At 39.5% G+C, this 22,052-nt stretch overlaps 1 protein-coding gene across 1 annotated transcript in view; it reads right to left on the bottom strand.

Moving 5' to 3' along the window:
* LOC122177487 (amyloid beta precursor protein) overlaps positions 1 to 22,052 on the bottom strand; it is a 201,524-nt gene that overhangs the window by 146,512 nt on the left and 32,960 nt on the right. Inside the window, exon 2 of the mRNA XM_042866899.1 lies at positions 12,380 to 12,547. Within this exon, the coding sequence (XP_042722833.1) occupies positions 12,380 to 12,547 (168 nt within the window). The remainder of the gene's footprint in view (positions 1 to 12,379; positions 12,548 to 22,052) is intronic.

The following is a 22,052-nucleotide window of genomic DNA, read 5'->3' as shown; positions in this document are numbered from 1 at the left end:
CACCTCATACTGCTTTGGCTCATCCTGGGAGAAATATTTCCTGCCCCGCAGAACCACACCTGCTGCTGTGCTGTGAATTCTGGAAGTGAAAGAAGTAGATCAAAGCTTGAACTGCTCTTATCTTCATGATTACATTATCATGCAATCTCCCTTATTACTCTGTGGTTCAACAGTTTCTATTGTTTAGGAGGGTAACTCTTACACAGATATGCTTTAGTTTGTTTAGTACTTCCAAAACTGAGACACTACACTAAAAGGAAGCTATTGCTCCCAAGATTAATCTGGGCAGCAAAATCAATGCAAGGATTTGCAAAGACTTCAAAGAACTCTACACCAAACTTTTAGAGCAGTGCAAGCAGTTCTGCACCAAGCTATCAATGCAGCTCTACAACACCTTTTCAGCTCATATCCTACAAAAAATTCTTCAACATGGATAAACTGTATGATAAATAAATACTTCCCATTAATTTGGAGTCAACAAATCTACCACTGCATTATACTTCAGATAGGATTTCAGGTTGCTAGACAACGCAACAAAGAGGTCTTAGAAAATAGCAGAGGAGACTGATGCAGCTGGGACTGGCACACAGCTCCCAGCCAGTGAGCAGCAGCAGCAGCTACGAGCTGCCAGGTGGACCTTCAGCTGCAAAATCCAGCAAGAGCAGCAGAGAAACCAGCAGCAGTTGGGACTTTGCATTTGAGGTGGAGGTCCATGCTCTATTTCTAAAAATACTGTACGGCAAGCCTGTGGAAGAAATGCTTAGCAAGTGATCTACAGCCACAACTGCACCTCAGATCAATGCTAGGAGATTAATTTATAACATCTAATTTATTAGTCTTTCATGTACTTGTCAGTTCTCCTGTTTCTCCTCCTGTCATCAGCCTAAAAATGCCACCCTTGCTCACATTTCTTTACCTTCACTTACTTTCTTTTAGCTCCATTACTGCACAGATTCCTGCAGATCTTGGCATTTTGAATTTGTTTGCTCTACACTTACCTTGCTGCTGCCATAGAGCCCCATTTGCACCACAGATGATGTAGAATGTGACCTGTTCATTATAGGCTTGATTTAACATGTGCTTTTCAGGACCTAATAAAGCCAATTGTTTCCTCCATTTAAACTGTTCACACCACCTGCTGCCAGGGAGATGTTGCTAGTAAAAGTCAGATATTAACTGGGCATGTTTCTAAAAATGCATAGGACAAAGAAGCAGAATATTGTATTGTCTTCAGAAACTGTTAAGGTATTTCTCCTTCAAAGGCTGTTCAAACACCACAGCAAAGCTAGTTCTGTAGTCAGCTGTCAGAATAAAATCCTGTTCTTGCCTGTCACCTCCCCATATTAATACTTCAGCCCCTCCAACACCCTGCAAGCTGGTTCAAAAGAGAGAAAATGATCCTTTTTATTTGCTTGTGGGGGTGAGCTTCATGCCACTTCAGTTCTCTAAACTTCCTCATCACAAGATCAGACATATGCTGAAATGTGGCAGAGCAGATATGAGGAGGAGGTGAACAAAACTGACTCCTTCTGCAACAGCATGTACCACTTCAGCTCAACATTTCTGCTGAGATGCTCTGCAGCAGCATTCCTAGCTGCTAGTTTTATAAGAAACACTAAAATTAGCTCAAGCAATCTGACTATCTCATGGGAGAGACTGTTTGTTCTTTCCACAGATCTGAAGCTATCGCAGTTAAAGATGCCATAATTTGAAGTATGATAAAGTGGATAACGTTTGGGAACAACAAAACTTGGCTGTGCATATGAAAGTCCCAGGTCCTCTGTGGTGTTTCAAATATGCAAACCAATGAAGTCCTCTTGTATAAAACATCTAAAATAGAGAATAAAATAGCAGTAGTGAAACATCACACTGCTGCTCAGCTTAGCAGCTCTGACCCATACCAGCACTAAAATACTCAAAGCCATCTTTCAGACTTTAGCAAGTAATTACAGATTGACATATCCACTGACCTCTACTCAACAACTCCAAATGAGAGTTCCAATGAGAAACTCCTCTAAAACACCAAAAAGTAGACACACATCAATTTACAGTATTACAAGTTCAGCTTTTGTAAGATCAATCTTGCTACCATCCCTTAGATCTCTGGTTAAATACAAAAAACACAATTCCAGCTCTTAAATGAATGTTTTTTTCCTCTTACACGGAGACTACAAATTTGCCAAGTTGTGTGGGAACAATGTTAGGTGCAACAGTTCACAGATGTGTAGAGGAACACTTATTGAAACCCAACTCAGACTTACAATGGTCTTACAGATTTACAAAGTCTGTAACTAGTTGCAATAAGATAAAGCAAAAGTAAATGAATAAAAAAGGGTTAATAAGGCATCAAAAGATGGTGCATCTGAAAGTCAACCTTGCTAAGAAGCTGCTTATGACCACAACTGTTTCACAGAGCTGCCTTTAGAGAAGAAGAGGAAGAATTAAAATCATAGAATCAATCAAATCATGAATGCAGAAAATCAGGTGTTTTACAAGTGCTTAATTATCACAGTTGAAAAAGATATATGACACTGGATAAGAGCCATATAAATTTCATTTCACTAGATGATAAAACCGTTTAATTGCTTAAAGATACACTGTTTCTTTTTTGGTTTCTTTTTTGCTTATTACTTCTTGAATTTCCATAGGATCAACAATTTCCTGACCCACGATAATGTTTATAGAAAGAAACTAAACTGTCAAGATAAAAGATTATATCAGACTGTTTCTCCATATTCAGATTAACAGTATTAGTGCTTCAATTTTCGTACCTAGACAGAGTAAAAGCATTAAACATGGTATTACTGTAAAATGAAATTCCTGGGGCTTGTTTTTCTGGGATATGTGTGTTCATCTATGCAAAAAAAAAAAAAAAAAAAAAAACCCTATCAGCACCCATAGAAAACAAAGCTGATGTTTTAACAGATGTTAGGATCCATCTTTTAAACACTATATAACCCCCTTTTAACTAAGATAGGAGATTATACTGAAGGGAAGGACAGTTTCTGCCTTCCCTAGCAAGGTTTCATGCCAGTCCTCATATTTTGGAAATGCCTTAAGGAACTTACACCCAGCACTCTCTTTTTAGCCTCAGAGCAGCCAGAGGCATCAAGAACTCTAAAAGATCTACAAGGAAATTTTCAACTTTCAATCATTAGCTGTAAACTTCCTGAGTGGAATCCTCCCCCCACTCACGTCAGAAACAAAAATTGACGGCTAAAATTCTGCTAGAATTGTTGATGATCACTCTATACACACGCAAAGGAAAAGGCAGGTGAAGGAATCAGTAATTGGCCAGGTATTCAGAGACCTCTCCATGACTAAATCCGCAGCCATCTGGAACTGAGAGTATTATTTTCTGTAATCACCACACATTTATCAAAACAGACTACCAGTGGGATTTTTGATTAAATAGAGGTATACAGCACTTGGAAGATTAAAGCAGGCATTCCGTACAGTACTATATAATATCTTAATTGGATAAACACTAACCAGATGATCATGTCATGGCATGGCTTAGAAAGAAGCAGTTAATAATTTGCTCAGGGAAAAAAAACCAACACAGAATGCCCCAGAAATCAAAGAATATTTCCCCCATCCAACTTTTGGGCATCGCCCTGTTATGAATTCAAGCAAACGTCACCTTCCTCACAGCCTCAAAGCTATGAGCAAGAGGAACAGTCTTTCTCTTTAATGTTTGCCCGCAGAACTAACACTTGAAAATGTACATAAAGCATCTTCTCCTCTAACTTGAACATTAAGGCTTCTGAATTTGAAATGATTCTGTGCTAACCTAAACAAATCAACCCATTGTCTGCTACTCATCAACTTCATATGTAATATAGTGATGAAAAACAGATCTTCAGTCAACATTTCTGATTTCCAAATACTTCAAAACACACAGGCTAAGGAAAAATAAAAGGAAAAAAGGAATAAAGAAAAAAGACAAAAAGGGAAAAAAAAAAAAAAAAAAAAAAAGGAGAAAAAAAGGAACAGGGAGAAGCTCCCCCAAAAGACAGTACTGCTACCACTGCAGGAAAAAGCTATTAAGTTATAGCATGGGAAAGCTGTATGATCTTCCACAAGCAAAGAGGATGATCCAAAAATACAGGCTGCCACAACACACACTGCTCAGGCACAAATGTAGTTATAAACAGTGATCAGAAAGAAAATAAACTCCTAAACCTTCAAAAATAAACTCACACCCTCAAAAAAACATAACCAGACAGCTCTCAAAACAAACAAACAAAAAAAAAACCAAGAAGGAATCACACTTGCATCCCATCCATCTACAGAGGTAGATTCATGGATGCTATGGCCATGGTCTCACTACCTTTAATTGGACACGGATCTGAGGTTGCCAAGGCATGATTCCTGCCTCATTCCATCTCTTCTCCATTTACCACTAACACTCCCCTGTGAGCCAGCAATAACACAGAAGCTGGATCAAGGAGCTGACCTACTTCTGAAAACATCCTCTGAAGAATAAAAACTGTATCACAGTGGAAAGTGCCAGGAATTAAAGATACCCCAGGATGACCTTTTGGAAAGTAGGATAGATCTGTGCCAGACTAAAATGCCCATGCAACCATCATCTGGAAAGGTGGAGAAAGTAGATTAGCATAGATATTTCTCAAAAGAGTTGATGTGCAACGGTAACATATTTTCTTTAGGTGACCTTTGCACTTTACACCTGGAGTACCTTAAGCTTATAACATTATTTATTGAAGGAACAGCTGATACAAGTCCATCTTAGAGCTACACAGGGCAATATGTCAGGGGAGATGCATCTTAGAAGAACAGACAACATACTAAGATCGCTCTATACAGAAGGATGGTGAAATGGTGAAAAGCAGCAGCAGAGTTGCACTACCTCAGCCCCATCAGGACATCTTCCATGCAACACCACAGCTGCAGGAGAGGTAGCATTTCTGCAGATTCCATCTAACACCACACAGCCCTCAAGTCTCTTGGGCTTCAGCAGGGCCAAGGGTTGTCTAACTGAGCTTCTTTCTCCTCCCTAGGCATGGACAGAGACCTTGCTGAAGTGTAGTAGTGAGTCCCTTTATAACCTTACAGAGCAAGACACAAGCAGAGCATACTAAAAATAATATTTTAATGTCTTTCCTTGTCTTTTGCATACTCAGTGTATTGAATGCCTTTTGATGTCTGATCATGTGCTAAAGGGTTATCTGCCAGCTCAATTCTCAACCAAAGGCAATAGGACTACCCTGCACATAAGCCATCATACTTGCATGTTTTAGTGGACAGAAGAAACAAATATCTCATCCTACTCCTGGTACAAAGGCTATGCTGATGGAATCCGGCAATAAATTGAGCCATTCACCTCAACTATCATATATGTGAATTTTAAAATTAATCCTGGGGGAAAACACAGCATAGCTGCCCTCCTTAAGCACTGCAGTACAGATTTACTAAAATATATTTACATAGACAATCCACTTGTATTTTTATCCTTTTTCCTTCTTCAGCCTTCAAGCAGAATCGCTCTCCCACCCTAAGAAAAATAGGTTTCTTCAAAAGAAGTTGGAACATTTATTATAAAAGCAATAGAATATATTGAGATTGATATTTTTCATTTCCTTTATTTTCAGGTCATACAAAAAAGTCCACATGGGGAAAAGAGAGCACTTCATCAATATCACAACAAAGGAGAGCAATGCATATGTTACAAGATGCTAAGTTATATTTCAAATCAAGTGACTAATGAATTTAAATAATAGATTACAGCACTTGGGTTAGAAAGCTCCTCTTTCTCAAGTCAGTCACACTGTGAATGTACTAAGGCGTAAACACACAATCAACATCACCCATTACAGAACCTGCATTTCCAAAATCTAAGCTTTTATTAAGGCAAATGAGGTTCAAGCCCTGGCAGAGTAAATTAATTAGACTTTTCCTGTGGACTAAAATTTAAGTAAAACTAAAGAACTCAATGCAAAGAACACTAAGATACTGTTCATCTAATCCTGTAAGACTGGCTGCGTACCTCTGAGAATACACCAACACATGTGCCTTTAAAATGTCATTTGTTTTAAGGACAGTCTGTGATGCCAAAAATCTGTATGTTTTCCATGATTTTTCATTAGATGGACCATTTTCTTCCGAGCAAAATGTATAGCTTTTAAAGCTTAGTTGAAAGGAGCTCAAGTTTAAAACTCAATTTCATCTTCAATACAATAGTTATTCGGTTTGAGAAATTAGAAAGAACACATCATACAGCCTAGACAGAAACAGCAATTCATATTAGGATGAAAGTGACAGGATACCACAGAAAGAAACCATTATCGAAGGAGCAAGACCATTTTCATTATATCTCAAATTCTCCTCTCACAAGAAAAGCCTTATTTTCAATTCATATATTAAAAAGCATCAGCATTCCTGGCTGTCCAACGATTCCTTTAACAAACCTGTAGCTCTCAATAAAGAGAGAGACAAGAGAGAGTTGGAAGTGCTGCTATCAGTCCGCCTGCCCAATTTTAAATTGCACAGCACCCAGGACAACCAGAACAGAAGGATTCTCTTCCTTCAGTATGGAGTCAAACAAACAAACCAAAATGAAGATGGAACAGTAAGCCTGCTGTGATGGCTCCTTGGCCTACTTCCAGAAAGAGGGGACTTGGAGAGTTTTCAGCAGGGTCTGCTGTGATAGTACATTGGGAAATGGTTACAGACTACAAGAGGGGAGATTTAGATTTGAGCAGAAGACAAGAACATCCTCTTTGGAAGAATGATAATTGGAGTCAACGCTGTTTTGTCAATAGTTACAATGCTTTATCCGTTATCTTAATTTATCTCGTTTTCTGCTCCATGTAGCGCACACACACACAAAACAAACAAAAAAACCCCACAGCTAAAGCATAGCAGTGTGCAGTTAGAATTCATTTTTAATTTCTGGGAAGGAATTCTGTAAGAAATACACATTCGTTACAAGACATGGCTCTGGATCTTCAAGACAGTACCGGATACATGCATGACCTCACAAAGATCCCAAGCAGTTGTGTGCATTCAGAGATGCCAGATGTAACACCTCTTGAAGCCAACACAGATATTCTGTGTCTGGAAGCCACTACAAGCTCTACCCAACTATCTACAAGGGAGCCAGTTGCTGGCTATAGGGAACACATTCATCCCTAAGTTCCTAGGTTTACACTCCATCCAGTCAATAGCACAAGCAATATCTAGACTCAAACAACTTATACTATAGTTTTGATTTGCTTTTGAAAACAATCTTCAGGACAGTTCCTTTCCATTCTGTTAAATTCCAAATACACTTAAGTGGAGTTAAGAAATTCCAAATTAAACAAAGGAAAAAGTGGATACATATTAGGCAACGTGAATTTTCTGCCGGCTGATAGCGTTGCTTTCACAACTTATTTTAGACACTGAATTCAACACAGATTGCAAAATAATTTCAGCCCCTCAAGCAACTTCTATAACATAGGCTAATTACTAAACATAAAAATCCAGCACGTAAGAGCTGCTTACAATTGTTAATATAGTACACCATACACCACAATATTTTTCATCTGAACACTCTTTCCACTTGAACAGGGAACTGAACACACCTAAATTAACTTCCGTCTCCTCATACACACATGATTGTGAAAATATGTACTTTGCCAAAGGGCAGGTTCCAGCTTGGTTTTATGAGAACTATTTAGCAAGATAAGCAGCTGTTTGGATTTCAGTGAGCAGAACCTGCTCCAAAACGCACACTCCTTCCACAGTAACATGCCGTGTCAGAGCTGTTGCCACCATTCACTTGAACATCCGTGGATGGGGACACCAAGTCTCTCCCACTGAACAAAAAACAAAACCCAGGAGCAGCGGTCCCCACATTCCAGGGCTTCACAGCTAACTTGCAATCAATGGCTGTTGGGAAGCAGCTTCCCCCAGGGGTCTAGTAGTGCAGTAATTACAAATGGCAGGGCTTTTTCAACATCCCTCTCAAAGAGCTGGTAGCGCAGCGTCAGCAACAGGCCTAGATTGACCGATGGCTTGATTTGAAGTGTCAGCTAGTATACTCACAACATCTTAATGCTTCTGGCACAAACACAGGTGTAACCACTCCATTTACATTAATGCAACCTGAATAAACATTGTTCTAGCGCCAGCAGCACTTGCATTTGACAACCGTATGCAATTCAGGCACATGCCATTTTCAGCATGCTATTTCTTTTGAGATTAGAAGATACCATGTATGAATAAATTGTACCTCTCCAGACAGTGTTTAACTCTACCCAGGAACATTTGATGTTGTTCTATTTAAAAAAAAAAAAAAGTAGAAAAAAGAAAAGCAACCAGTGCTTAGGTAGCTATCTCTTCAGTAAACAAGCCAGTGTTATTAATTTTCACCTAGTTTGTCTTAAAAACACAAGAGACTTCACAGATTTCAGGGTAGAAGAGATCAGTGTGCCCTGCCTCTGGAACCACTTCTTGTTAGCTTAGAAACAAAGTTTAACTGAACTCAAGAAAATCAGAAAAGTAGCATTCAAGTATTTTCCATCTCCCTTCAAATAAGTCTGAGAGTTGTCAAATTTTAACAGTGGGATGCTCTATTCAAAAATAAATCCAGACAGTTCCTGTACTGCACTGAGCTCCCACTCAAAAAATGAGAAGAAACAACAAGCAACACATACCCTTAAAACACGTAGGTGGTTCTGCTTATTACTTTTTCCTCCCTTTCTGCCCTGCAATGCTCCTTTACTGTTACTTCCTCCATCAAGACTTCCAAAATCCACCTACATTGGCAACAGCCAAGGAGAGGCAGTTATGACAATCTCAAGGAAAACATGCAAGGATACCTGTAACATCTTCTCCAGAGAAGAATTCTAAGTCCTTCTGTACTCCATACCTGTTCCAGCCTTGGGTTGTAAAGAAAAGCTCCTTTTGAAATCACTTATAAGAAAACACATCTGCTGTAATAAATTCTGATGATAGGGGAGATTCATTTATTGATTTCAAGATACCTTCATGGAAGAAGAAGCCACAGAAGAAAGGAACTGGGTGCATAGGCTGTTTCTGCGGGATCTATTGCAGTAGAGCAACATCTCTTGCATTACAGAAATAGTGAGAACTTTACACAAGGTACCTGTGACAAAAACTAGGTAGAATAACATGATGGATAGAATAGATTTCTTACTAGAAATGCAGGCAAAAATCTCATCATCTTCTGCTCCCTGTCATTTCAACATTCTGCTCAGAGTTGGAAAAAAACATAGTATCCTAGCACCTGTTGTACCATCAGTTGCTGCTCCAGCCAGACTGAGGAAGGAAAGGAGCTGCCATGATGTCCAGGCACAGTACCTGTCTTCTTTATTAGCAGAGTACAAAAACTTAACCTCTGCCTGTACTGAGAAAGACTGCATCCCAAAAAGGAGTTGTCATCTATTTGGAGAAAAAAAGGAAGGAATAGATTGTATTTGGCAAAACTAAGAAGAAAGGAGATTTTAGCCAAGTTCTGTTCCAATGCAAGAGATACCATATAATCTGGATGCTTACTGCTTCCTGCTAATAAGAAAATACGTATTTGCCCCATTCCCTGGGCCTGACAACAGCAAACACTATTAACAAAGCCAAGGTAAACAGCAGAAGGCAAGTGGAAAACCACAGTCACCTCAGGATAAAAAATATATAGAGCATGAAGACTTTTTCCACAGCTGAAAAGTCAGTCTGACTTGCACCTACTAGTGCTATTCTCCAAATTCCTTTCTTTGATAGAAGATGGTGCTTGTACCAGATTCTCCCATTCCTCTTCTCAGGTCATAAGGAAGTTAAACAAAAGCAAGACAGAAGTGCCTTTTCCTGGCCATACCCAAACCTACCATGCTACAGAAATGGTCACAAGGACAAGGGGAAGTACAATACGCTATGGGACAGAGTTGTACAAAACCAGGAGTGTTGGTCTATCCTACAGCGCTGGATCAATTTCAACCTGACTTTTAATTTTATCTTGTCAGTAGATCTCATCTTCATAGTATTTGCTAATTTCTGCATTCATTAGCAGCATCAAACTCATTAGACATTAAAGTCATATGACTCTTCCCCACCCCAAACCAGCTGCAGCCTTGTCCTGAGCAGTGGTGCTCCCAATGCTCTGGCATCTCATAGCAGCCTGTCCTGTCTCCATCACTGTCAATTCTACAAGCTGAATTGTGTAGCCCAGGTGAGAAGGAAACCAGGGGATCAGGCAGAACATCAGCATCTTCCCATGAACAAACAGAACAAAGCTTGTTCCATGAACAAACTTGCCCAACGGAGAGGGAAAGATTTTTCACTCCAATTTCCATGCCTACTACCTCTCTAGCCTTTTGACATCTTATGCCACTAACTGGAAACTAAAACCATTAAGATGCCTCTCCCATTTATAGGGAGCAGATCAGCCAGCAGCTTGCCCTATGACATACTGACCCCACTGTACTGTACTTCTTGAAGTGTCTCTGTAGCTAAGTAAATCATAACACGGATAAGCTAGTATTAAGTTAATGAACAATCAGCACATCAATCAAGGCTATTGCTGCACTGTAGTTAAATATGTAACTCTCTAAACCCAAATAACAGCAGCTCTCTTCTTCTCAATCTTTTCTCCAGTGGGAAAAATGTTTAGATTCACAAAAAAAATAAATAAATAAAAAAAGAAAGGATGAAAGGGACCTATAAAGATTACCTACACCTCCCCCTACTCTGAGCAGGGCTCACATCAAAGCCCAAGCTGCTCGAGTCCTTTGCTGGTTCAGCACTCCCAGTCTCTGAAGTCAGAGACTCCACACCCTGGCTGAGTGCCTGCGCCAGCTTTTGGCTGCTGTCACAATGAACTTTTTTTTTTTACGTGCAAGTAATGATTTCACTTATTGATCCATTTGTCATCTGTCAGTACACATCAACTGCCTTCCAACTGCTTTTGCTTCTCTTATCATTTTTATTTATTAAACAAGAGCATTTTTCTCTATGATGCAAAATTTTTACATCACCTGACATTCAGCTGAGTTTTACAGTTCTCAGCACTTGTTCTGGAATTCTTTTATATCTAGATCTGTAACTGCATTGCCAATTCTGAACCGTTCCTGCCTTAGTTGTTGCTTCCTTCCTGTAAATTAATGTACTTGTTTCTGTAACTTCAGAACTACTTTCTACCTCATGGGCTTTTATTCACTCATCTCCTTATTCCTTTCCCCAAGCTCAGTACTCTCACTACGCATAAAACAACTTCATTGAGATAACTCAAAGCAGACAGTGAAAAACAAGAAGCAGCCTTTTAAACCCCGCCAGCATGTCATGCTTGGTATTTTTGTTAGTAGTAGGCAAAAATATTATTAATTTCAAAAAGCAATACTTTTTATTAAGAGAAAGCTATTGGTGAAATATCCACTTTAATATCCACCAGAAGTTTTCTTAAAATTTTTATTCAAGACCATAAATCCCAACCTCAAACAATTGAACAAAACATCGCCAGAAACAGAAGGAACAATCAATCAATGGGTGAAAGGACAGAGATGAAGACGCTAAGAGAGGAAAGATCTGAAGTGTGAATTAACTTGCTTTTTAAAGAGGCATTTTCACAAGAATTGGTTTGACATTTAGGAAGCAAGACAGCTACTGCTATAGCAATAAGCAATAACCTCTGCTTTAAAAAAAAAAAAAAAGAAAAACAACAGCAGAGATGGCATAAAAAGACGTAAGGATTAAAGCAACTCAAGCCGTGCCCTTTTGTTTCATGGCATGAAATCCACATTTTCTTTTCAAATTGTCACACACTGGCACAAGGTCATCACGCTATCACAGCGTGGAAACAAAACAAAATTAGATACACAGTCTGTTCTTAGGACATGAATGAGAGGGTAACAATTTACTGCTCTCGAATATGAAACTGTTCATTGTGACTTCATCTGTAGTGCAAGCTCTTTCTATTAAGAAACTGAATGGTTCAGTGTGGTGCAAAGACCAATAACTCTGGAGTGACCCAGAATATTTCATTATGACGGTACAATGACAGTGGACATGGTTGAAGCTGACTTCCAAGATTCCAACCCAGAATGAAAAACAGTGTTTTAAATAAACTGATTTAAATGCTTTATAAATGTACAATGAACTTCTGAGTTATAAAGTTAGCCTCCCCACAGGCATAAGACAGAGACAAAATTATCCAACAATAGTCTCAATAATCCTCTTGCAGCCAGTTTCTGAAGCTGTTTTAACAGCCTCTGGGGAAAACAGAGGACAGAAGGACAAAAAGGCAATAGAGCAGAAGAGAAAAATAGAAAGGGAAGATCTCTAAGGAGATTCAGTTCTCCTGTAAGCACCTGCATGTAGGTTCTTAAACAGAAACACCACAGATACTCCCAAACAAAAGACTTACTTCCTGACAATACTGCAGAATCCCTTCTTTAGTGCCGATACAGGTCTTGGTTCCAGAGGGGTCAGATTCCCATTTTCCATTCTGAACATTCATGTGCATATTGAGTTTGCCACAGAACATGGCAATTTGAGGCTCTGCCAACAATCCAGCATTTCCATCAGCGGGCACCTGAAAGGAGAAGAAAAAGTAAGTTTTACTCTCACTTTTGACATTTCAGTCCTTCTAAAGCTATAACAACATAAGCAAGCCTGAATCAAAGCCTAAGCTCACCCATCCATGGCCACAAAGACAGAAACTGAACAGAGCAAATTTGAGAAGTTTAAATAACATCTCCACTGCAATTCAGACACGCAATAATTTAACACAAGGTCTAAAGCTGTAAATAATTTTTTCAGGACCCTCGACTACCTCATCAATGTCAGCTAAACAAAGAACAACGTTCAGAGCTGATTACAGAAACTTAACATTCAAAACATACTTAGTATACTGGTGCTGGGAGGTGTGGAAAAGTCTCCAACAATTACCAGAAGAACAACACAACCTTTTTCAAAAGCATCTCTAGCTCATTCACATGTTGAACACCGAGGATGCATCATGTCATGCCTTATCAACTTCGTGAGTTAGAAGTGGCAGCTTACACTTAAGCTTTGTTCTGACTGAGCCTTAAAATGCACTGGATGAAGCGCTATCAAACAGGAATGGTAAGAGTCTAGCTCAATAAAGTTACAGAATGTCATCTACCAAACCAAATATTAAAATACACAATATGAGATGCTCTAAGTCAGCACTATTCCTTGCCACGACAGTGCCCAGCCCAACCCAACATCACCTGGCAGCCTCCCTCCTTACATGGGGCTCTGAGCCTCAACAATTTCTGGACTGAATGCAATCCTTCTCACTCACAAACCTCTGCATTGGTTTACATACAGCACAAGGAGCAGAAGAAAAAACAAGCAACATCCATGGAATCCAATCTACATTATTCCTTCCCAAAACTTGGAAAGGTAAAAAAAAAAAACAAAAAAAACCACTTGTATGCAAATTAAATATTTTAAAGATTCTATTCCACTGTTACTTGTACCTACCCATTTTGATCACTGATAAAAATCATCCCAAAATTCCCAAAATATGGATCAGGGAAAACAGGAAACAATTTCAAATGTCCTGTTTTCAAAAAGCCATAGGACTCTCTTTATCCCCAAGGTGCACCCTACCTGCCCTCTAATTCATCTTAATCTCCACCACTGCTGAAATCAATCTCAAGATGCTGCCTGGGTAACAAAGCCTTTTAAAAGTAGATAAATCAGCAGCTGAAATGAAAAAATCAGCAGGCCTACCACAACAGTGAAGCTGAGTGAAAACTCCTGGGAAGGTTACACGTGTCCAAAACCAGCTAAAGAATCTGCTCCCAGCCAGGAACGGGGACAGGCAATGCTGCACTGACTGTGAACTGGATTAGAAGAGGCTGAAAAAAAATCAGCAGGCATCACCCAGGAGGTGAACTCCTCACTGCCACTCCTGTGGCACAGCAATGTCTCATGCAGCACAGATTCATTTTTACCATTTCTTAGCCATTTCTGTGGAGCTTTTCATACCATATAAACAACCTTAGAATCCTTCCATCTCACAGTCCAGTGAAATTGCTGTTTATTACTGTCATTACACACAAATATACACCATGAAAGGATGTTCCCATCGTTCTCATTCATTAAAGAGAAAAGACCTGAATATCTGCGTAATTCCAGCTATCGAGCTAACCCTCCTCCTTTTGATCTACCCCTATGAAATAAATGAGACACCATCTTCCTGTCCAAACAGAAGTGGAAAACTGTTTGCAAAATCTTGTGTGAGATGTGAACGTTGCCAGAATAAAATGACAGCTGCCAACAGGACTAGAGAAGCCGCATTAGCATTGCTAAATGCTTATTTGATACTTGAAATAAAATTAAGGGAAGTCACTCCTTGCACGGTTAGGCCAAACAGTCCGTCACTGTAACACCCAGAGCATCCCCTGGCTTACTGCCTTTGTGCCTTCCCTTTCTACCAGCACTACGCTCAACTCTGAAAGCAGCAAATCCTTTGGGAAATTAAACCAAACTGAAGTACTAGAAAATCATACAATAGCTCAGGTTGGAAAAGACTTAAAGATCATCAAGACTAACCACAATCTAGCCATGCTACCCTAACTCTAACAGCCCTCCGCTAAATCACGTCCCTGAGCACCACATCCAAATGGTTTTTAAACACACTCAGGGATGGTGACTCAACCACCACCCCGGGGAGCCTATTCCACAGCGTGCCTCTGCTTAAGAAGAGGACAGGTAAGGCTGCATTGCCAACACTTCTACTTTGTTCAGTTCCCACCATTTGGTGAGGTTGAGGTCCCAGGCCCAAGCTAACCCTGTAGACCTGCTGCAACCAGATGCACGAAGGTCCTCCCAGCATCTCCATGCACAATCTGTGGACTCTACCATCTTAAAATCCCACAGAAAGAAGCCCGGGTCTTCTCCCAGCTCCCTCCTTCTTTTCTAGGCCAGCTGTCTCCCAGGTTACCAGATTACGCCCTGGAGGATAACAGGCACCAAACAGCCTGCAGCATGTAGGAGGGAAGGCAGCACTGAGGAACGGGCATGGCCTCTTCCTCCTGTACAGCAAAGGCTGGTAGATTAGCTGACAACATTCTGAAAGACCTCATCAATAATGCATATCAGATGATCTTCTTTCCACCAGTTCTGCCCTTAGGAGTTGTCTACCTGGTAACATATATTGCAGGAAGTACATCTGAGAAACTCAACACACACACACACACACACACACACACACACACATCTCCTCCTCAGGTTATATTTGTTATAAGAGAAGACAACAGGGATTCATAGCCATTCACTTCCCAGAAGCAAGCCTGTCACATTCAAGATATGGTAGAGTATGGCACTTATGCTTAAATGCTTATTTTTTTACATTTAATTTTTAGCCAGAAGATTTCTCAAGGGAAAAATTAAAATCATTAAGAATTCATGAAAAACTGAAGAAACTGAAAGACTCCTTTACAAGAGGTATTACAAATCCAGTATCTTTAATTTGTTCGCTCTTCATTTAAACAAACCAAAAAAGAATGAATTTCATATGCTTAAAGTGATGAAACATTCTGCACCCAGAAACACTGAGTCAACATCTAACTACTCTCAGTATTAGATTATCAGTGCAAGTTAAAATGCCACAATTAAAACAAGCATTTCAGCTTTTAGTTTTTGCAAAGGAGAGAACATTTAGTTTCCTGCCTTCTTTAAGGTGCTAACATGTTATTGTAATTTAACTTAAAAACTGAAACAGGAACTGCTCTATTGGCAATGATTTCCCTTCCCTACCTCAGCTTTTCTTCTACCAAGGAAACCACTTTTACTTAACTGAACAGTCAACCATCCCTTGCCCTCCACTGAGTAAATTAGAGAATTTTCCACAAACGGACAAGTTATCCAGCTTGCCTTGATAAGTAGAAATATTACATTACTATTTAAGCAACTCCAGAGCACCTCAAAAGTGGCATATCACTTGCATAAAATCCTCCAAGTATTTTTTTTCTTCACAAATGCAGCATAGCTCAACCAGAACTTCAAATGAAACAGAACCAAGTCATTCACTATATGGTATGTGGTCTCTACTCGCAAACACTTTCAATTTTCTCCATCAACTAACCCAACAGGTACCTCTATTAGAAGAATAAAGTATGAGCAGCAGACTTAAGATAGCATACTGTGTGACCTTGCCAAGAAAAAAAAAGTTACAAATTTATGGAGAAGTTTCTGGTTTGATTTTTTTTTCCTTCACCTTCTCCAACTAAAGTTGGGGGAAAAAAATGTGGCAGTTTGCTGTGAGTGCTATCAATTTAACTAAAAGGACAGCCTATGACTGTCTACTTAAAACCTCATTCCCTTCAGAAGAGACAAGACGTCTCCTAGCTTAATCCAATTACTCAAACAAGCCACAAGCACATTTAGCTTGCTTTATTTTGAGCTGACAGGGCCATCGTAATTAACTGCTCAGCACAGCACTTCATCTTATTGATTAAGACAGCTAAAAGTTACTAATCATAAAGAAATACAGGAGCAATTAACAGACACTGTAAACAGAACTAAAGCATTTAGATCATGATCATGAATAATGCAAATCTCAGCTTCTGAAATTGAACTCCTTTAGATGCCCTTAAGCAAGGATGGCGGGTTAATGGATTTGTCTGTCACATCCCTGGCTTGGAGATAGGAGCTTTCAAGCAAACAACTAGAATGGATATATCACCTTTTAGAACATTTTACTTGAGGAGAACAAAACAACAATGCAACGTCAAACTATTTAATACCTGAAGGTAAGCGAATACTGCCACAGTGCAAACCAGGTATTTCAGCTATGAATCTCTCAACTTCTCTAACAAGGAACAATTTCATACTCTGTATTTTCAGCACGCTACCAATGAAACCTGCAGTTCCATTGCACAAGTTTTAACTGGCAGATTCATTTTTTGAGACAGACTTCATGCTATTTCTGTCTATGAAATACATTTCTAACCCAAGATTTTTGCTATCTGATATTTCATTTATAAAGAAAATAAGAAGTTGGTCTGCTGTTGCACTTTCTTTTATTGAAAACCAGCAGCTTCTTGCTTTTCAAGAGATTACCTGCTGTGAAATCTACAGAAACAGGGATGTTGACGGTGTCTTTCATGCACAGGTGGTGGCCAACACAATAGCCAATCTGAAGAACACTCCTTTACGTGAAGGCAAAAGCTAACTGCATTAGCAGATCTGACCTTGGCCTCATGAAGCCTAGAGAGCTTCCTCTGGGCCTGTAGCTGAAACCTGAACAAGAAGGTCATTAACAGCATAAAGATTTCCCTTCACTCATTTTGCAAGCATCTTTCAGCCCTGTTACTCCTACTCTTCCAAGAGCTAATTTGTCTCCCTACCTGGTGTAGGGAACCTGCTTTGGCAAGGGGGTTGGACTCGATGATCTCTGGAGGTCCCTTCCAACCCCTACAACTCTGTGATTCTGTCACAAACTGTTCAACTGTGATCCCAGAAATAATACAAAGTGTGGCTACAGCATTAAGCTACACATTGCATTACACATTGTTTTTTCTCTCTGCAAACCTACTGACTGTAAGAAAACCCACAGGCAAAAGGCTGAAACCCATAAAGCTGAAAATCAACTGTGTATTTGGTCCACAATAACCACATGGACCAATAACCATATGCTAATTAACAGATACTCAAGAATATTTGATGCCACATGTTTCAGTTCCTTCCCATTTCTCTATGCAGCCCTAAGAGGCAGGCCTGTACACCAGGCAGCCTTCTTTTGTTTTCCCAGAGCAAAAGTGAAAAACAATAACATGTCTGCAAGAAGCATCAGGCTGCACCTCCTGTCACTTCCCACCAAAGAGCACTCCCAAAAGATTGGCTCAAAGAGATACCAGCAAGGGATTAGTCCTTGGAGCCTTAACTTTACAGGATCTTTTTTAAGACATGGCAAATTTCTAAATACGAACAGCAATTTTTCAGTACTTGAAGGGAGCTTATAAGCAGGAAGAAGTCCAACGTTTTACACAGTCTGATAATGACAGGACAACGGGGAATGGCTTTAAACTAAAAGAAGAGAAATTTACGTAAAGTGTTAGGATGAAATTCTTTCCTCAGAGGGCGGTGAGGCTCTGGCACAGCTGCCCAGAGAAGTTGTGGTGCCCCATCCCTGGAGGTGCTCAAGGCCAGGTTGGATGGGGCCCTGGGCAGCCTGAGCTGGTGGGGGCAGCCCTGCTCAGGACAAGGGTTAAGGCAGCATGGGCTTTGAGGCCCCTTTCCAGCCCAAACCCATTCTGTAATTCAAGAAGGATTGTTGCTATTTAACTTTAAGTCTGATGAGATGAGAAGAGCCTTGAAGCTCCTAAGGCAGCTTCACACTGGACTGGCAGCCGTGGAGCCTCTGACACTCACTGCCTGTGCCTCCTCTCTCACCAGGAGTCTTTTCCAGCTACACAACTCATTGTAGTTATGTTTTAAAAAGCTTCAACATGACAAGTAACCTCAAGCTGATAAGGCCTTAGGCCAGTTTCTGACCTCATATTATATTGAATTTCTGCTAATATGCTCAGCTTAGCATCTACCAGGAGGAAAAAGGTACATAAAGCACTAAGTATGAGATATTCTAACAAAATTACTCCATATCTTGCTGCCACGGAGTAAACTAGAGCAATCTACGCCCATGACATGGGGGCAGTAGGCCCCCGGGCCCCCCTAGTCCCACAAAATGGGAAGGAAAAGGGAAAAAGGATAGGGAGATTGGAGCTGGGCTCAAGGAAGGAAAAAACACCAGTGGCAACGATCTATAGAGGAAAACTTATTTTACTAATTATGATATTGGACTGGCTAGGAAAGCACCCTCCAGTACCCTCTGCAAGGCAGTAAGAGACCGCCCAACCCAGAAGGGTCAGATCCCACGAATTCTGCGATGTACAGGGACAGGTACCCGAAATTGGAGCTTTAATACTTTAACTCCCAGTGCTCTCCATGATGTTATGATGTGGAATACCGAAAAGCAAAAAACACAAAACCATGATACTTGCAAACATTCAGATGCGTTCACTTCTACTAAGTTCACCTACACGTCCTGCGGGTTTGTACAGATTTTCCAGCTTCAGTTCTTACCGCAGGCCTGCTGCAGATTTCTGCCTCCTAAGTTAGCTGCACTGAACACCAAACACTGTGTAACACAGCTGACAACACTTACTGCACATCTAGGCTATATGCTGCCATTTGGACACTAAGCCTTTCCCAAAACCCCAACTAAATTTTCCATCAGGACTGTGCTACAAAAACTCTACAGGGAATTAAAGGTGTGATAGAAACTTCTGACGGGTCTGTCCTGAAAATCTCCAGCTAAGAGACTGAGTCACATTTTGTATCACATCGAGAGAATGAAACAGCTCTCTTCACACTATCTCTCTTCCTATCAAGTTTGTCTGTAAGGCCTCAAACATCACAGCACTTTGAGGAAAAAATAGCTCTGTTCCTGCCTCCTGCCCTCAGGGACTGGATTGTGATGATGCTTCACAATCACAGTGAGGCTAAAAATAAAAGATTACTAATTTAGTGAGTCTCTAGTCTGCAGAAGTTGCTGATAACATACAAGTTTAGGAACCATTCTCAGATACATCCAACATCAGTGCCATCACAAGGAGGACTGAACAACCCTATCTGAACATAAAATGTGGCACTTCTTCCAAAAGCATTGGACACTCGAACAAAATCAACTTAAAGAAATAGGCAAGAGAGTGAAATGAGAGAAAAAGCTCAATGTAGTGAAAGTGATTCGCCTCATATGGAATGTCACAACATTTAAAACACTTGAATTAATGAGTCACTGGTCATGTCAGTGGTATATTATCCAGCTAAAATACACGAATTTTATGCATCACTCAAGTTTTCTTCATAGCCAGTGGTTTAATTGACTTACATTCATTGCCTGCCAAGAAAAATTATCTGCGCTACAACACGATCAAATAATCTACAGCATTGATCTACCCAGACAAGCAGCTTCTATACAGTTACACTGAATAACATAAAGCTATGGTCCAACCATTTACAATAATATCTGGGGTGGAAATCTCTCCTTGACTAATCCAAAAGCTGCAGGGCAAATTAGTCTCCCAAAAAATAACTCATGCAACACAAACTACACTAACACCAACTATTTGCATTATTAGTATTCTGCAAAAGCGGAAACTGTGGGTATATTTATGAAGCTATATGATCATATATTATTGTCTCCTTTATGCACAACCTCAAAGCAGCAGCACATGCTTTTTTGCTGCAAATTATTAAATGACAGATCAATTAACACGCTGCCCCCAGTGAACTATAACAGCCATGCTCTTTTTTTTTTTTTCCACAGTATAGACACAGTGTTGAAAGACCAAAACACTACTACTACTCTCATCACTTTAATAAATAAGGCATCTCCATCAGAACTGAATTTCCAAAACGGAAAGCACAGGTATTTGCAAAGTGGCAATTTAATGATCCTGAAAACAATTACCTAAATAGACCTTATTTAAAACTGTGTAAATATTTATCTAACACCACAAGCTGTTAAAGCATCAAACTGATCTTTCTGATACAGAAAAGAAAATTACTACCTTTGTTACAGATCTATTAACAAATTGCAAAATTGTAATAAGAGTTGGAAGTGCTGATAGTATATTATGTGTGCAGTGAACAGTGCTGACAGCAGGCTCTCCCTTGAAGAGTTTCAGCATTTCAGCAGTGTTTCAGCTGCAATACTCAGTTCTTCCAGAATTGTCTGCACCTTATTGCACACTTCCCTGCTGTGTTTCCTTTATGAGGAATTAAATATTAAAATTATTATTAATATAATTATTATATTAAAAATATCTGACAGTAAAGAAATTAAAACTACTAGAACATTATGCTTGAAAAGTATCTTGCCTGCTCACAGAAAAAAAAAAAAAAAAGAAAAAAAAAAGAAAAAAAACCACCTCAATACAAAATGCTTCTTTAGGTGAGAACATTAAAAAAAAAAAAAAAATCACATGATAAATGTGAAAGAGTGGCATTAGGAAAAGATTCCATAAGAGAAAGCTCAACAGGTATATAGCTGCTTATTCTATGCACAGCGCTTTGGATAATCAAAGGTGACATAATCCAGCTTCTTTCCAATTATCTTTTGCCAAATAATTAATATTTACAAGCTTAATCAAAGTATGACAAAACAAGGTAAGTCGCCTGAATGAAGCAATTTAATTACTAAAGCCTGTCGTCAAAACCAAGCACTTTGAGGTTTGCTTTGAGAGGGAAAGCAGTCATTTCCAAACATATATGATGCCAGAACGTTTGCTTTTAATAAAAGACATCATGCAAGAGTTAAAAAACCTGGGTAACAACTTCCTCCCCATATGAAGATGGGGTACAGATACCCCTCTTTGCTCCCCCTTTTCTGGACCAAATTTAACAAATGTGGCAGAGGAGAGGTGCAGATGCTTCAGGGTATTGGGCATGCTAGTTGCAGTTTGCACGATTTCCAAGATGCTCAAAAAGGCTTTTTGTAGCTGAGAACAGAGGACTGAAAGAAGTTTAACTCATTACAAAAGAAATAAAATTAAAAAAAGACAAAAAACACAAACAATAAATCTTAAAGGTCCTTAAAAGAAGTAATTTTAGGATTTCTTTTTCACTCTGTATCTGAACAGCAAAAGCTTTTCCAATTAAGCACCATTATTTAAGAGGAAGTATAGCCCTCTCATTCATTCAGTGTCACTGCTTTCTGCAACTATGAAAGTAATTAATGTATTTGCTAACAGCTCTCCATAATCCCTGTTTCAACAACAGCACTGTCTTTGTTCACAACTAAGGTTATGCTCAAAAAATACAGACTGCAAGGTTTTACCTTGAGGGGTTTTCCATCAATAGACTGAAATTACAATACTTCAATAGAGACAGAACTCTGCTATTCATTTATAATTAAGAAGGACTACAATAGAACATGAAAATAAGCATCAGACCTTGTGTGTACTATTTATTAGACACTAAAACATCAAAAAGCATTCCTGAGTTCTTGAAGAGGGCTTCTCTGATACAGGCTGCAATCATTCATTCTGCAAATACTA

This window comes from Lagopus leucura, unplaced genomic scaffold, assembly GCF_019238085.1.
Source record: "Lagopus leucura isolate 7727_CA_CO unplaced genomic scaffold, USGS_WTPT01 Super-Scaffold_100001, whole genome shotgun sequence".
Classification (NCBI taxonomy): Eukaryota; Metazoa; Chordata; class Aves; order Galliformes; family Phasianidae; genus Lagopus; species Lagopus leucura.
Note: the sequence above shows the minus strand (reverse complement) of the source record. Positions and strands in the feature narration are given on the sequence as shown.